This window comes from Geotrypetes seraphini, chromosome 17 (assembly GCF_902459505.1).
Source record: "Geotrypetes seraphini chromosome 17, aGeoSer1.1, whole genome shotgun sequence".
Classification (NCBI taxonomy): Eukaryota; Metazoa; Chordata; class Amphibia; order Gymnophiona; family Dermophiidae; genus Geotrypetes; species Geotrypetes seraphini.
In genome coordinates, this window is record NC_047100.1 from 2,444,729 (window position 1) to 2,460,688 (window position 15,960).

At 44.1% G+C, this 15,960-nt stretch overlaps 1 protein-coding gene across 4 annotated transcripts in view; it reads right to left on the reverse strand.

Annotated features, from left to right (window-relative positions):
- Positions 1 to 15,960, reverse strand: part of PLXND1 (plexin D1) — a 102,519-nt gene that overhangs the window by 43,734 nt on the left and 42,825 nt on the right. For all 4 annotated transcript variants that reach the window (XM_033926041.1, XM_033926043.1, XM_033926045.1 and 1 more), the window contains exons 8-14: positions 12,362 to 12,464; positions 8,543 to 8,647; positions 7,060 to 7,149; positions 6,484 to 6,577; positions 4,010 to 4,173; positions 3,425 to 3,576; positions 2,901 to 3,000 (exon numbers count right to left, since the gene is read on the reverse strand). In XM_033926041.1, coding sequence (XP_033781932.1) covers positions 2,901 to 3,000; positions 3,425 to 3,576; positions 4,010 to 4,173; positions 6,484 to 6,577; positions 7,060 to 7,149; positions 8,543 to 8,647; positions 12,362 to 12,464 — 808 coding nt within the window. The remainder of the gene's footprint in view (positions 1 to 2,900; positions 3,001 to 3,424; positions 3,577 to 4,009; positions 4,174 to 6,483; positions 6,578 to 7,059; positions 7,150 to 8,542; positions 8,648 to 12,361; positions 12,465 to 15,960) is intronic.

Below are 15,960 nucleotides of genomic sequence, written 5' to 3' on the forward strand. Positions count from 1 at the left end.
TGAGAAAAGCAGAAGGCAAAAGAGAAGATGACGAAGTCCTGCAAAATCGCCATCCTGGCACCCTTGTTTGGGTCATATTTCTCCATGTGCATTAGGATTTGTTTTCACTTAGGACCCCTGAAGAAGGTCCCACTGCTGAAACACGGCCCGTGTTGGGTCTCTCTGTAAGAACAAACTTGGTTGTGTCGTCCTGGAGCATTTGTATGGCCATTCCCACCCTTTTTCTCTTGCTTTCCATTTCCACGTAGGAACGTGATGGTCTTCCTTTTGCCTCCAAAGGCTTCTCCCCATTACGAGGGAGGTCTAGAAAGGGGCCTCTCCTAGAAATGACAGTAGGCGCTGACTTTACAGAATTCTACTGCGGCAAAGCAGATTCACATAAAATTTAGGCTCGAGCAGCCACAGGTCCAGTGTAAATGCTCATGTCTAGATTACACGGGTGTTTTACCAAATTCCAGAATTCTAGGCCCCGCCATGATAGAATTTCCTCTTCTGCTTCTATACAGGAAAGGTTTATTAAATCACTCTTATCCCATTTAGGAAGGTTAACAGATTTTTATCTGTACAGTGTTTAAATTAAAAGTATGTGATTTTAGACCGAAGTTATGGAACCAAGGTCTCGGTTGAGTCTGCTATTTTCAGCTGTTTACTACTGCCTGATTTCCTCTCAAAGAAGCAGTATAGGAGATGAAAATCTGTTTATAAATGCTCCAGCACGCACACATACATACACACGATTTATCTGTGTGGGAAACAATGTCTTTGTTTACCACAAAGCTGAGTCAAAACTTGGGAGATATTTCCTTGCTCAGAAGAGGAAGGACCACCACTGCTTCTGACTACGAAATCAGATTTCTAAATGTTTAATAGTAGTATCAGAGGGGAAGCCCAGTCAAACCCCATCTGCTGTTTCTTGTGACCTTGAGCCAGTCCCTTCATCCTGTGTTACCTCTGCCAGTGCTAGCAAAAAAAAAAACTACAGCTTGGGCCTCACAAAGGTTCAGAATGTTTGAGGGGGGCTCTGAAAATTTTATGTGTATTTTTAACAAACTTATTAAAATGCTAGAGAGATGGAATTACTGTCATTTGTACTTTTAAAATGGCTTCATACGTAATGAATTTAGGTAATATTGTAAACATAAATTTTTCGTTTTTTTAGGAAATCCAAATGACTAATTTGGGCAGCATATACAGGTACATATCAATGTAAGCTAACTTCTTTCGTGTCTTGCCAATTTTACGAAGCCACGGCACGGGGAATGAGCAATCGTGCAGAAAACCAGACGGTGAGATGTTTTCTGCATCGGATTGGCGATTGCGATCGTCGCTGAAGCTATTAAAACAGGTTTAGCGATGATCGCTGGCTTTAGAGCATCTGGGCCATTGTGACTGTGCAGGGTGCTGAAATGGATTTCTCTAAATATGCTATAGGAGACATTTTTCAGTGACTTTTCATGCTGCAACCAACTCAGATGTATTTCTTTCGTCATCAAACCCTGAGTTGTTATACCACTAGTTCTGTCTAATGATATCACTGGCTAGTATGAATGGATCTCCATTATATGACACAACGTTTAGTAGTTTATCACCATAACTGAGCATGGACGTAGCCAGTGGGTGCAGTTGTACCCCCCTAGCCAACTGAAAACAAATGCAATGCTAAATGCTTGTGGCCAGCTCCACCAGGGCCTTTTCTTTGCTGCGCCACTTCCAGTGTGGCAGAGAAAAGACCCTGCCATGTCTGGCTGCAAGCAGCCTATTCACAGCATTTCCCCTGCTGGCCAGTTGCTGCGGCTGCTTTGGGAGTGCCTACGGGCTAGAAATACCAGCTCCACATGGGGAAGGGGGTTGATTGGAGGCCAGACCCACACGGGAAGGGAGGGGGTGGTCAGGTTAGGAGCAGAACGGCAGGGAGAGAGGGCTAACTCACAGAAGGAGGAGGGGAGGGGACAGATGTGAACTGCAACTGGGGGGGGGGGGAGGGGACATGAATGGACCCACAGTATGAAGGGGAGGTGGGGATGGAGATGTATGCTGAACCTATAAGTGAGGGAGGAAGAAAGTGAGCCAGACCAGAAAGGAGCTGCGCATGAGTCGTGTTTCTTTCATTTGAAAGGAAGGTCTGGAATGAGAAGGCATAGGATGAAGTTAAGAGATGACAGGCTCAGGAGTAATCTAAGGAAATACTTTTTTACAGAAAGGGTGGTAGATGTGTAGAACAGTCTCCCGGTAGAGGTGGTGGAGACAGAGACTGTGCCTGAATTCATGAAAACCTGGGATAGGCACATGGGATCTCTTAGAGAGAGGAATGGTTACTGCGGATGGGCAGACTGGATGGGCCATTTGGCCTTTATCTGCCATCATGTTTCTGTTTCTGTGTGTGGGAATGGAAGAAGAGATGCGCACGAGAGAGGTGGTGGGGTGGGATGAGTTGGCACGGATGCTTCTATACTCTGGAAACTTAAATAAAATTAGTGCTCTCTGCTTCTGTTATTCAATTTCAGCCTTCAGTCAGTTGCACTCAACAATGACAGCGGATCGCTTGAATGGGCTGTGTATGTTGAGTGTGCATTGAAAGTTGGTTCAGGAAAGAAGAATAGAAATAGAAAAGGAAATTCTGGAAAGGTTTAGCGCAGATAGAGATAGAAGAAAAATTGTTTTTGTGTGAGTTGAAGACCACATTTAAAATAAAAGCATTTTTTTCAATAGCCTATTTTGCCATGTCTGCCAACCTTCAACTTTGAACAAAAGTCTGCAAACTTAGCTTACACCCATGTATTGAAGCTCGAGTACAATCCCTGGGTAGTTCTCTCAGTCTAAGATCGTTTGCACCCCCCCAGCTCAGATCCTGGATATGCCCATGTAAGTGAGAAACAGGCTCATATGATGGACTCACTCACCATGTAGGAGAACTTTTCACTTGACTTCCCCTCCTTGGTCACGTTTACTGAGACAACATCCGAAAACATATCCGGGGCCCTTCCAGTCCGACATACAATCCTGAAAGAAGCAGGGCACAGAATGTGTAAACTGGCAGATCAGGAGAAAAGCATCAGGGAATCAAGGAGAGAGGACTGCGGAAGCCATGCAACCAGAAAATTAGGACTGATCGAATTCAAATGCAGGCGGCTACATAGGCTATAAAACCCAAAACAGGGCGCAGAGGATAGGATGCATTACAAAAGCTTTTGTTTCACTTCTGGGTCTATTTTTCATTGAACTGAAGGCACCATTTCAACATGATCAATCCAGCAGATGGGAAGTGGGTGAACAGCACTATATAAAATGCTGGCATGTTATTCTCAGTTTACTGGACATTAGTAGCCCCTTTTCAGTGAGGATTTGGGCACTGAGTCAGCACATTATCTTAAGTGGGGTAGGGGTGGGGGAGAGTCATTCCTGGCTGCACTAGATGACCACTCACTCTTCAGATACCACATATCTTTCTTCCAGAAGAGCACATTTCACTCCGCCAATGCTCACTGCACCAATGACATCACTGACTCTGCGGCCAAGGTTCCTTCCTTGGATTGTAAGAAGCGTTCCTCCTTCCACCGGGCCTTGGAGGGGCTCAATCTGCAGGTAAGCCACAGGACAAAGTGCACAGGTCAGGCTTTGCTCTCTTTTTTGGGGCAGTATCTGCTGACCCTTGTAGGCAGGAATAAGGGACCTATTGGGAAGGAAACCTAGGTGATTCTTGCAAAGGTGACTTCAGGGTTAATGTTGTATATTCAGAAACAAAATTACAGTACTGTGCTTCAGGGGCATAGTAAGGGTGAACAGCACCCAGAATGGTGTCCTCTTCCCCCCCCCTTTCCCTTTTTCCCATACCTGTTAAACTTCTCCCACGATGTGGTTTTGGATTGAGCTCCGAGGCTTTTCTTCCTGTTTTATACCCCTCCATACATCCCCTGATCTTACCTAGTTCATGAAGGGTTTTGACTGGATTGAGAAGCCCTGATCCAGACACATTAAAAGCTGTGACTGGTTGACTGGGACGGATGCTTACCTTTCTAATCTCCGGAGCAGGGCAGGTGTCTGGGATCGATTGGGATTCCGTGTTCAGTTTGCAGGTGGAGCTGGTGTCGGTCCAGATGCAGCGATGTCCCAGATCCACACGTCCCAGGCACTGTGAGCAGTCCAAGCTTCCAGAGGCACAATTGTAGACCTCCACTGAATGAGAGAAGACAGTCAGCCCTTCCTCAGTGAAATTTCAGGGGATGAATCAGCGAGGAAACCATTCTATGGCAATACAATTGTTTCTAATTTGGGGGGGGAGGGGATTGAGGATTAATTTCTTGCTTTCAGCTCCAATTTTCAACCCCTTCCTTTAAAAACTAGCACCATTACTTTTTCTACGCGTGGCACCTTTAGATCATCAAACATGATCACACCCAGCCTCGCTTGAAGTACAGATCTACTTCACCCCTATACCTCACCATTCTCCTAGATTTTTGCAGCCTAAAAGTCTAACCCTGCATTTTTAAGCATTAAATTTTAGATACCAAATTCTAAGAACATAAGAACAGCTATACTGGGTCAGACCAAGAGTCTATCTAGCCCAGTTTCCAGTTTCCAACAGTTGCCAATCCACATCACAAGCAACTGTCAGAAACCGAAATAGTGGCAGCTTTCCATGCTACATTTCTAGACCTTTTTTTACGATTTGCTGGATAAAGGACCCACTTAGCCCTACCAAGTAAACATGGGTTTGGTCTGGACTCCTCCAGGTGTCCTCTGAGAGAATGATTAGCCCCTGCAAGTCCCTGGATGCCCTCTCGATCAGACTCAACAGGGTTACCAGTTCTTCAACTGGACCAGAAGTTATCAGAACAGCCCCAAAACCAGCTGCACAGAATATCCATCACCATCTGCTGGAGACAGAATATACTGGACAGCTTGTTGGTCTGTAAGTCTAACCCACTATTTTAAATTGTATGTCTAAATACCTAGCTTAGTAAAACTAAATAAGCGATTCATCAAACTCAAATAAAACTTGAAACTTGACTGCATGGTGTTCTATATAGGGTAGGACTCAAAAATCTTTGTTTTCTATCTCCATCTGCTAGCTGAGGAGCACAACCCATTGGTTCTGGACTGGCCTGCTGGACAATAAGGAACTGGAGACAGTGAATATGAGACCAATAGAAATTAGAGGGTGGAGGTGGCAATTGCAGAGACTTTAACAATGAGTGTTTCTGCTGCTTCAAAAACTGCTTTGGACTGTTTCACAGTGTGCTGGGCTTTCCATCATATAAGGGCTGTTATCCCTAGTTTTCATTGTACTTTCCCTGAATTTCTGGCTGATGAGACAGCTTGAAAACAACGAACAGACTGCAGATAATGTACAAGATGCAGGCGTTGTTTATTAGTAAATGCAGTAACATATACAACCTTATAGCCAACCAAGGGACCCGTCACGGTCCGTGTTTCGGATAACACGCCTTCCTCAGGGGTCCATGGTGGTTCAGGTATAAAGCAAACTGCATAAAAGATAACAAACACGCCAATCTCGATCAAATGGGGATCATTGTGTAAGACTTGCTTGACCCCATTTGATCGTGATTGGCATGTGTTTGTTATCTTTTATGCAGTTTGCTTTATACCTTAACCACCATGGACCCCTGAGGAAGGCGTGTTATCCCGTGTCGGGTCCCTTGGTTGGCTATAAGGTTGTATATGTTACTGCATTTACTAATAAACAACGCCTGCATCTTGTACATTATCTGCAGTCTGTTCGTTGTTTTCTGGTTGCTGTTGTTTACTGCAGACTACGTTGGATTTTCTTTCTCCCTGATGAGACAGCTCACAATAGTTCTTTCTGCTGTTCAGGAATCCAGATTCTATACAACCAGATTCTGTGGATGGGGAAACAGCAGTAAAGAGTCTTAATATCAGCCTAAGAATTCACTTCATTAAACATATTTCTGTCTGAGATGAAAATAGATGCAGGTGAAGGTTCCTGAATGAAGGAGTCTGAATGAACTGGGTGGAGGTAAGGCATGGAGAAAGTGATAAATGAGCTCTTAATAAAAGAAGGCTTCAGTTTGGTACAGTGACAGTGCTTCTGAGGATGGGAAAAAAAGCGTGAACTCCTTATTCTCCTGTAGAGGTTTTATCTGCTTAATATAAAAATTAAATGTCAACAAAACCCAGCAGCTGAGTCAGAGAAAGGGGAGCTGAGTGGATGAGGTGGTTCCCAGAGCCTTCTCTGCTCCTAATACATCACAGCTGGCCCTTCCTCCTCCCTCCCTAGCTCTGCTTATCTACTTTTAGCAAAATTCTTGCTCTGATCCTGGGAAAAATCATTTTTGCCTTATTCCTGCCTGAATATTCACATTGTGCTGATGAGACTGTCTGGTGTATGTGAAGGAAAACATCCCCACTGGTAGGTATTAAAAGCTCCATCTCCTACTAAAACTGCTTTTATAGTTGACCTAAGATGAGCCCAGAAATGTGAGGAGCAAAAATCTTATCTGGAACCTGTCATATTCTCTGGACTGTCAAGAAAGCGTCCGGAGTTCTCCTTGTACTGCAGATTCACTGGGAAGTGACGGCTCCTCTCGGAAGTGTACAGCTAGAAGAGGAAGAAATAGGGCAAGTCAGAGCTATGAAGGTGGCCAACCTTCAAACACCATCATGAGGAACACTTTACGATGTGTAGAGCGAAGTGGGAGGGGACCTCTCAAGTCACCACTGGAATAGATTGCACTGGATAAATTGCCTTTTCGAGAACAAAACAAGCAAGATGGTCAATTTTTTGTTGTTATGTTTTTTTAAAGATTGAGGGGCTATGGTTCCAGAGTATGATGGTCTTATGGCAGAGGCTGGCTGGGGGTTACGCTTGCCCTAGAAGGGAGAAGGGCGGCTGCCACTAGTTCAGGGACTCAATTCTAAGCAAATAAAGAATATACCAGCTTCTACTAGACGCGTCATAATAACACTTTGCTGACAAGCAGGTTTCTGTATGCCAAAGAAAGAGCAAAGCAAAACAAAACATGGAGCAGCCAGAAGTCTTAAGACTAGTCAAAATACAAAATAAGCCCAAGCAGTCCTTACCAGAACACCACTGCACTGCACTGCTGAGGCATTCACCCATCTGGCGTCATAGGTCCTGTCCACTCCGAAATCACACTCCAAAGCACTGTCCTGGAGAAAGGGATAGTGAGAGCTGTCTCCTGGTTGCTCTTCTCCATTACTGAGACCCCAGTGCACACACAGTGTAAGTCTGCAAAGAGTGGGGTCATGTTGCCTGACAATGGCACCCTGAGGTTGTGAGTTCAAATCCCTCGCTGCCCCTTGCGACCCTAGGCAGGTCACTTAATCCCCTCATTACCCCATGTACACTAGAGTTTGAGCCCGCTGGGTCAGATAGGGAAATATGATAAACCACTTAGGATATAAGTGAAAAAAGTGAATCCAGCACCTTGCTCAGGCCCAGGGTCTGGTGGCTAGAGCGATGGGCTACAAGCCTTTAAGTCCTACTTCCTGAACCAATACACGTTAGGTACTTCTTTTTAACTCCTGATGCTCCAGGTATCTGATTAGATTGTAAGCTCATGAGGGAGGGGTCTCACTGGACCTCACTATTAATAAAGCTGTTGGCTGCCTTGAGCATTATCTGGAAATGCAAGTTAAAATTTCTTCCACAAAGCCTTGATTTGGGAATATTTCCTCATTCCCAGACAGCTTATCATCTAAGGCTGTACCCGAGGCAGCAGAAGGCAAAATGATTTTCCTAAGGACACAAGGAACATCGGTGAGGTTTGAACACTGGCTTCACTGGTTCACAATCTCTTACTCTGACCACTAGGCTACTCCACAAGTGCTGAGCACAGTTAACAGTTCCACCCCACACACCTTATACAGTGGGAAAAATGAGCTACAAGGCAGACTCCGTCTCTTCCTGTGCATGTGAGAAAACATGCCTCAAGCTTATATGTATTTAGAGGACACACAGAATGCATCAAACACGATGGAAAAAAAAAAAAAAAGCAGCTGCATGGTTTCCAAAGAAATATCGACTGCCCTTCTGGGGATTTCACATATGTGCTTTGGGTTGTGTTTTATGTTTTAATGTGTTATTACACTCTTCTGTTATTACACTTTATCTTTGATGTTATTAATATTTCATTGCATCCCACTGTGCTACTTGATTGTAGATGACAGTATATTAAATAATAATTCAATCAAATTTATTTTCTGCTTAACCATAATGGCTCAAGGCTGAGTACAATAACAAAGTCAACATAAGAGTCAAATCAAGATAAAGTCAAATTAAACATGATAATATTTAAGAAAATAGAACACGAAGAAAGCAATATTAATTTTAAAATCTAACAAAAATAGAACTTCAGTTGTTTTTGCCTATTTACTTCCTTACTCAACCAAAGTTTGCAAAGTGATTTTTCAACACGTACATTGTCTAATCCTCAACAAATATCGGTCAAATCCTCTACTGAGTTTTCACCGTTTTCATCTTGAGATGTTAGCATAGGCTTAATCCCTGGCCCTTCTGCGTATTCTTCCTTGCTTGACTTACCTGCAGTGGCACAACATTTGTGAGCGATATGGTAATGTCCAGAGAAACCGCTGTGGGGACTGGAGTCAGTGGCGTGGGTACTATCCGTGGACAATCGTTGCTGCTCTGTCATTTAAAAAAAGAAGAGAGGTATGTCTCAGAAATGCTTCCATACGGCTCAGTCAGGCTGTCGCTTATAGTAATGTAGTAACATAGTAACAGATGGCAGATAAAGACCAGCATGATCCATCTAATTTGCCTATCAAGGTGATGAGAGTCATACCTGCCACGCTCTGTAGAACATGCAGGTAGATTGCCTCCGTGGTTTTATTTAGGATTAGTGGTGTAGCAAGGGAAGTTTGTGCCCAGGGCATCGCTGTGCCAGGCATCCCCCATGCTTCCCCAGGCATCACTGTGTAGTGTGCCCCCTCAGTTCCCACCCATGTACCCTTCCCAGCAGCCCTCCCCCTGTGTCTCTTCAAATCTTTGCCAGCCATGAGCAGCATCTTTTACTTACTGCTTGCAAAGACCTCATTCTGCCCTCTGATGTCACTTCCTGGTCCCTGTGAACAGGAAGTGATGTCAGAGGGAGGGATGAGGCTAGCATGAGTAATGGGTAAGAGATGCTGCTCATAGGTGGAGAAGATTGAAGAGGTACAGGTGAAGGGGGAAGAAGAGAAGTGCTGGTGACCCTGCCAAGGTGGTGCCCAAGGCAGTCTGTCCCCCTCCCTCCCCCCGACCCTTCCTATGCCAGTGTTCAGGATTGTACCTCCTGCTCCGTTTAGGTTACACACCTCTATGTCATTTGCTTTGCTTTGATGGACCCTCTGCATGCATCCAAAGTCATGAGCAATAGGGTTAGGGTTTGTTTATTTTTTTTCTTTTTTAAATACTCTTAACCGAGTCGAGCTCCTTGTTTGGTGATGACCCAGTATACAAAGTTAAGTTTTAGTTTAGTTTACAAAACAAATTTTCAATAATAATTCCTGGAGATGTTAATTGCTAAGGAAATTCTGACATCCTATTTATTTATTTATTTAGAAAATGTCTTGACCACACTACCTTACAATTCTAGGCAGTTGTACATGATAAAACATACACAAAATCTTAATGCACAAATCAGAAAAACATTACACATTTCAAAAATAATTAGTCATCATCAAAACACCTTATAGCTTATTGTTATAGGCCTAAGCAAAGAAGAAAGTTTTCCACAGTTTTCTTAGGTGAATTATTAGCATTGTAACATTGAACTTCTGTGCTATAACCTTGAGAAGAGGCTTGTGCAGTTCTGTTGCAAATAGATTGCAAGAATCCAACAGGAATATTCTAATGAAATTTATCACAAGATATCTTCAAATTTAAAACATTTCCATTTTTTTTCTGTCATGGCAGAACAAAGAATCCATAACATGTTCTCAGCACTTCAATTGCTCAGAAGTTTTTTTTAAGGGAATGGAATTATTTTAAAGTGCTTGTTTGACCCTGAAATATGTTTCGACCGTTAACATGACATTGATTTTAACCAAGTGCTGCCTCCGAAGAAAGATTAAAGAGAGCAAGAGAGAAAATTAAGAGAATGGGAAGGAAGAGAGCCAGTTTAAATCAACCTGCCAGTGCTCAGATCTGCCTCCAGCACTGGGATCTGGAAAGAAACGGGGTTTATTTACTGCCCCAGGGCCAGCACAGCTCTGAGCTTGGATTTCTATGTAAATATACTTTAGGAGATGAATGAGCCAGCCTTCCTCAGACCTCTGCCCCATTCATTTGTTTTTGGAAAGCTAATTCAGGAGGAGCTGAGTGCTCACTGTCTCAGTGTGAGGTGGAGCTTAGAGCCTGGAATGACTGACCCTGAGGGAGTGTCTACTGCTCCGTCAAAAGACCTGTCCTGGTCCTCCTCTGGTTTGGTGCTTGGCATTGTAGTGGATTAACTACAAAGTAAGACAGGAAAGTGTCAAGAAGGTTAATCATAACAGCAGGACCACTTGGAGAGGTTTATGGGGCAATCATTCAGTCTGCCAGACCGGACTCCCTCAATAACAAACCAGGACAGAGTTCCATATGTTAAGAGCCCTCTGACAGCTTCGTCGCTGACACTGTGAAAACAGGTTCACAGGGTTAGAAACTGAGAACTTGGTGGTGGATCACTGGATTACTCCAGCTGACACTTCAGTTTTAAGCAACCTGCAGCTGGGGGGAAGAAGAAAACTGAATGAGCTGGGAGGTGAAGGGTGAGGAGAGAGGCAAGGGCAGAGTTGCAGCTGCGGAGTGTTTTTTGGTGAAGTGGGCAAATCATCAGGGGCCCGATGAGAAGAGCAAGTAAAGGAGGCTCCCTCCGTCCCTTGGGCTGGCCTCGATAAGGAAGGTGAATCCAGGAGCCAAAGATGATTTCTTCGAATCACAGTATCAGCTTTAAATATCTCTTATCACTGACAGCTTTATTTACTAAGCGGTAGTAAGTGTTAGCGCATGCTTAATGCCGTTTAAAAAGGGCTTACTATGGCCCACAGTAATTTTGCAATGTGTGCAAACAAACCACGCACAAAATTTTTTTAATTTTTTTTTTTTTGCAGAGTGTTTCTGGAAAGATGGAAAGTGGGGGTTTCTGTGCTAGTCAGCGTGTCTGCATTACTGTGCAAGAACAACATGAGAGCTCTTACTGCCTACAAAATAGGTCTTGGTAAGGACTTGTACACTAACTTTTCTTGATGGCCATATGCTAACGGCAACATTAGTGCAATGCCATTAATTCAGAAAATGTAAAATCAATCATTTTCTGGCTGCACAAAAAAAAAAAAATGGTCTTAGTACGCAGGAAAGGACCATATTAAGACGCAACTTAGTAAAAGGAGCCCAAAGAATGGCAATATTAGATACTTGTACAACACCGGTGCAAGCTCTGCCTCACTAGAGGATTCACAAGAAAATACATTGCAGCAGAGGGAAAGTGTATTCCTCTCCGAGAGTCTCGTACCCTGCACTGGACAGATAAAGGCTCATAAGAACATAAGAGTTGCCATTACTGGGACAGACCAAAGGTCCATCAAGCCCAGTTTCCAACAGCGGCCAACCCAGATCCCAAGATCCCAAGTAGTAAAACAGATTTTGTGTTGCTTATCCTAGGAATACGCAGTGGATTTCCCCAAGTCCGGGCCTGGCGCTATGGAATGCTTTACCTTTGTTTTTGCACCAATCTGATATGCTCTGGTATTTTAGAAAGGGGGTGAAAACTATATTATTTGAGCGCTTTTTGGGTGTGAGCAATGTGACAGTGTGAGTTGTGGGCTGTTCTTTTTTATCCTGTTTTTCTTTGCTGTTTTGAATTTGTCTGTATTATTTAATGTGATTTTGTTCCTCGCTTAGATTTGTGGATAAGCAGGTTATAAATAATTTTAAATAAATAAGTCATTTCAATAATGGCCTGTGGACTTCCTTTTTAGGAAATGATCCAAACCTTTTTTTAAACCCTGCTAAGCTAACTGTGCTGGGGGTGTAGTGCCACAGTGCCAGACTTAGGAAATGCCCTCCAATAGGGAGCCAAGTCTACAGTCTTCTATGCAAGGTAGAAAAAGTTGCAGCCAAAAGATTAAAAAAAAAAAAAGAGGAGATTTTGTACGGTGGGTATTTAAAATTGAGAACAATCTTATTTCAGGGGAAAGAAATCAATATTTGTAAATAAACAGACCATCAGTTAAGGAATAAAGTTCTGAGTTTTTATTTCCAGATGCTGGTTCTACTGATCTGGTTCATCCCACACAGAAGCCGCCAGTGCCCTCCAGCTGTCTGTCCAGTGCTACCCCACGTGTGTACATACAGAGAGATAACATCAGTCTGTCTTACCGCTAGTGTCAGTGAGCCCTGGCACTCGGATACATTGGACACACACGTGTGCTTCTGAGCACACCAGTGGCATTCCCATTGTGCCGTGAGGCAGCTGGTGCATCTGAAACATACAGCAGACAGGAGAATGTATGAAACACACTGGAAGGGAATTCCAAAGCTCACGTTAATATTCCTTGAAAGAAAATAAGAAATGACTGTCTCAGCCAAATAAGAGAGTGGAAAGTTGGCAAGCTGGAAGGTGTGACTCAGAAAGTGCAGCTCTTTCTCATCCTGTATCTGTAGGAAAAGCTACAGCTGCATGATGTGAACAGGCCAGCATGGAACTAGCATGTCTCATCCAGGAGCTCAAAGGATGAATCAGGGATCAGTGATCGTGGCAGGCAGCTCCACCATGACATGAGCAACTGCTTAGATAACCTGATTTATTCAATAAGCTCCAAACAAAACAATAACTCCCCCTTTCACTAAGACGCGGTAAAGATTAGCGCGTGCTAAATCGGCTATCGCACCTTAGTACAAGACCCCATCAATCCTTTGCTGCAGGTTCCTGAACCCTCTGCTGAAACACAGGTAGCAGCTGTGGCTTATTCTATTCCAGAAAGCGTTTATGCCAGGGATATTTGTTGCAAGGCTTCAGAGAGCTCCAGTTCCCTGTCTCACCTTTACAATAAGGCTAATGGTTGCAGAGATCATCAGATGGGGAGAGGGGTGTGTGTCTAATTTCAGAACAGGCAGTGAAGAAAAAAAAAAAAGAGGCGATATAGCCCCGCCCTCAGCCCCGCCCCTCCCCTGCTGGCTGCGTGAAGTCAGGGCCGTAGAAAGTTATAATTGTGCCCCTCATCCTTACTTGCACTGGCCCACTCTCTCCCGATGATATATCAGACTTTTAGTTGTGAGTTTTGTACTTTATTCAAAATTTAAAATACTATTTTTTCCTACCTATGTCGTCTAGTCTTCAAAATTTTCTAATCATATTGGTCTCAATTTCTGCTTTCTGCTTTCCTCTGTCTTCTCTTAATTCTCATGCCAGGTTTTTGTGTCCATTTGTAACAGAGAATGACACAGGGACAAAATTTTCCACGTCCCCGCAGGAATTCATTTCTCCATTCCGTCTCTGCCCCATTCTTGCAAACTCTGTCCTCATCTGCACAAGCCTCAAACACTTTAAAATCATAAGTGTTTGAGGCTTGTGCAGGTAAGGCAGAGCTTACAGGAATGGGGCAGGGACAGCAACAGCGGCAAAACTCATGGGGACAGGACGGGGGAAATTGAGTTCTTGTGCCTTCGTCATCTCCTTCACTATTACATCCATCTCTAACACTGTTTTTTTTCTCCCTTTCTTCATTTATTCTTCAATGTCCCTCTTTTTACTGCCTACCTACAGCTATCCATCTCTTTTCTCTCTCACCTCCTTTCCCCTTCTCTTCCTGTATTACCTTGGCTTCTGTTCCCTCCTGCTGCTGCTCTGCTGAGGTGTGCACTGTTGGCTGCACCGGTCCTCTTCCCCCTGTGATGTCATTTCCTGTTCCAGGAAAGAAGACCGGCACAGCAGACAGTCACAATGCATGCCACTGCACAGTGGCCCCACACATATTTCTTCTTGCTGTCGCAGAAAACAAAAGCCGGACAAAAGAATTCAATTTAAAAAAGGTCACCCAGACACCCGACAGAGCCCTGAAAAACAGGACGTGTCCGGGGAAACATGCACAACTGGTAACCCTACTGTGAAGACACCCGTGTGTGCTCATTGAACCCAATTTATCTATAAAACAGACCCCCCCCCAAAAAAAAAAAAAAAAGCTGCCTGATGAGGTTCTACTTGCTCCAAGGCAGACACAATCACTAGGAATTACGTAAACCCAGTGCCGTCTTTTATGTGTGTATATGCTGAACATTTTTATAACCCTTCTTACGGTGTGTGCAATACACATATACACACTCAGGTCGCTTATAAAACCACCCCTTAAAGATGTGCAGGAGCTTTAATGGGTTCGCAGCGAAGGGTCCTTCCTTAATAGTCAGCAAATTGGAGTCTGCTTTCTGTCAAAGCTCCCCCTGGGTTATAGTATTTCACAGATGTGTCTTTCAAGAGCTTCCAAACTCCTGCCACACCGTTAAGACACAAACAATGAATCAGAACAAATCCTTTTCCTAATATGCAACAAATGATCTCTCCCCCTTCTCCCATTCAGTGTATGGCAGACAGGGAGGGGGCAATTTGCTGCCCCTTCTCCTTCACCACATCTTCTTTGCTCTTTTTCTGTTACATTTAAATCCTCCCATCTTACCATCCTTTCTCACCCCCCCCCCCTCTCAATAGGAAAGCTAACCTGGGCCGGATGCTCTAAAATCGCTGGTAAAATCCTGTGGGTGACTGTGGTGCCGGTAAATTGTCCAATTTGGAAACAGCAATCAATGTTCAAACAATTTGGCATGCATATGAGTTATGTGGAGGTCCTCCATAATTACATCTGATCATAAGAACATAAGAAGCGCCATCTCCGGATCAGACCTTCGGTCCATCAAGTCCGGTGATCCGCACACGCGGAGGCCCTGCCAGGTATACACCTGGCTTACCCTATAGCCAACCATATCTCTATATGCCTCTCTCAAGGAGATATGCATCTAGTTTGCCCTTGAAGCCTAGGACTGTCGATTCTGCAATAATCTCCCCTGGGAGAGTATTCCAGATGTCAACCACTCTCTGTGTGAAGCAGAACTTCCTGATATTAGTCCTGAACTTCAAAATCGTGTCGGACAGGAGGGAATCCATGTCATCGCATCACAGGCAGCTGGGGAGGGGGGGGGGAGGAGGTCTGGGGCAGGATTGGGGCATAACGGGGCAGGGAGGGCCTGGAGGCGGGTCTATGGCAAAACACTGTATAGCAACGAGTGACATCGGACGGCATTCCTGCATGCACTGGTGTGATGCGATGACATGCACGTGTGCATGATGTCACCGTGCTGTAGCCACGCATGCATGAATGCTATCATGACATCACTTGCTGCTAGAAGCTTTTCAAAACCCGGACTAAGTGCTGGGTTTTGAAAAGCCGTCCAGATCCCTGACATCTGGTAACCCTAGTGTAACCCATTCTGAGCTCATTGGGACAGAAAATGAAATAAATGACTACATAATTGAGCACCTTTACTGACCTAGTGTCTGAAAAGAAAAGAGCAGGATGCTTTAAGCTAAGATGTACAGTAACAAGCTTTAGGTGCTTTTTAAGATTTTCAAAACTCTCTGCCTTCTTCAACATTTTGACAGTGCAAAATTTGGGAGCAAAGCCCACATCACTAGCTCAATTCAAAGTCTCTCTCTACCGCTTGTTTGCAATCGCACTTCATTCGGGGCCTAAGACGTAGTAAGTCAGTGACTCCCAAATCCATCCTGGGGAAATTGCAGCCGTTCAGGACATCCAAAATGATTATTTATAAGAGATTTTCATACATTTTGGTATGTCCTGAAAACCTGACTGGCCAGGACAGATTTGGAAATCCTCCGCAGTAAGTCATAAAATCTTAATGCGTGCTGAAAGGCCCTTAGGAACATTCATGAGGCGAACTTCATAATATCCCAATAGCTCAGTAAAACA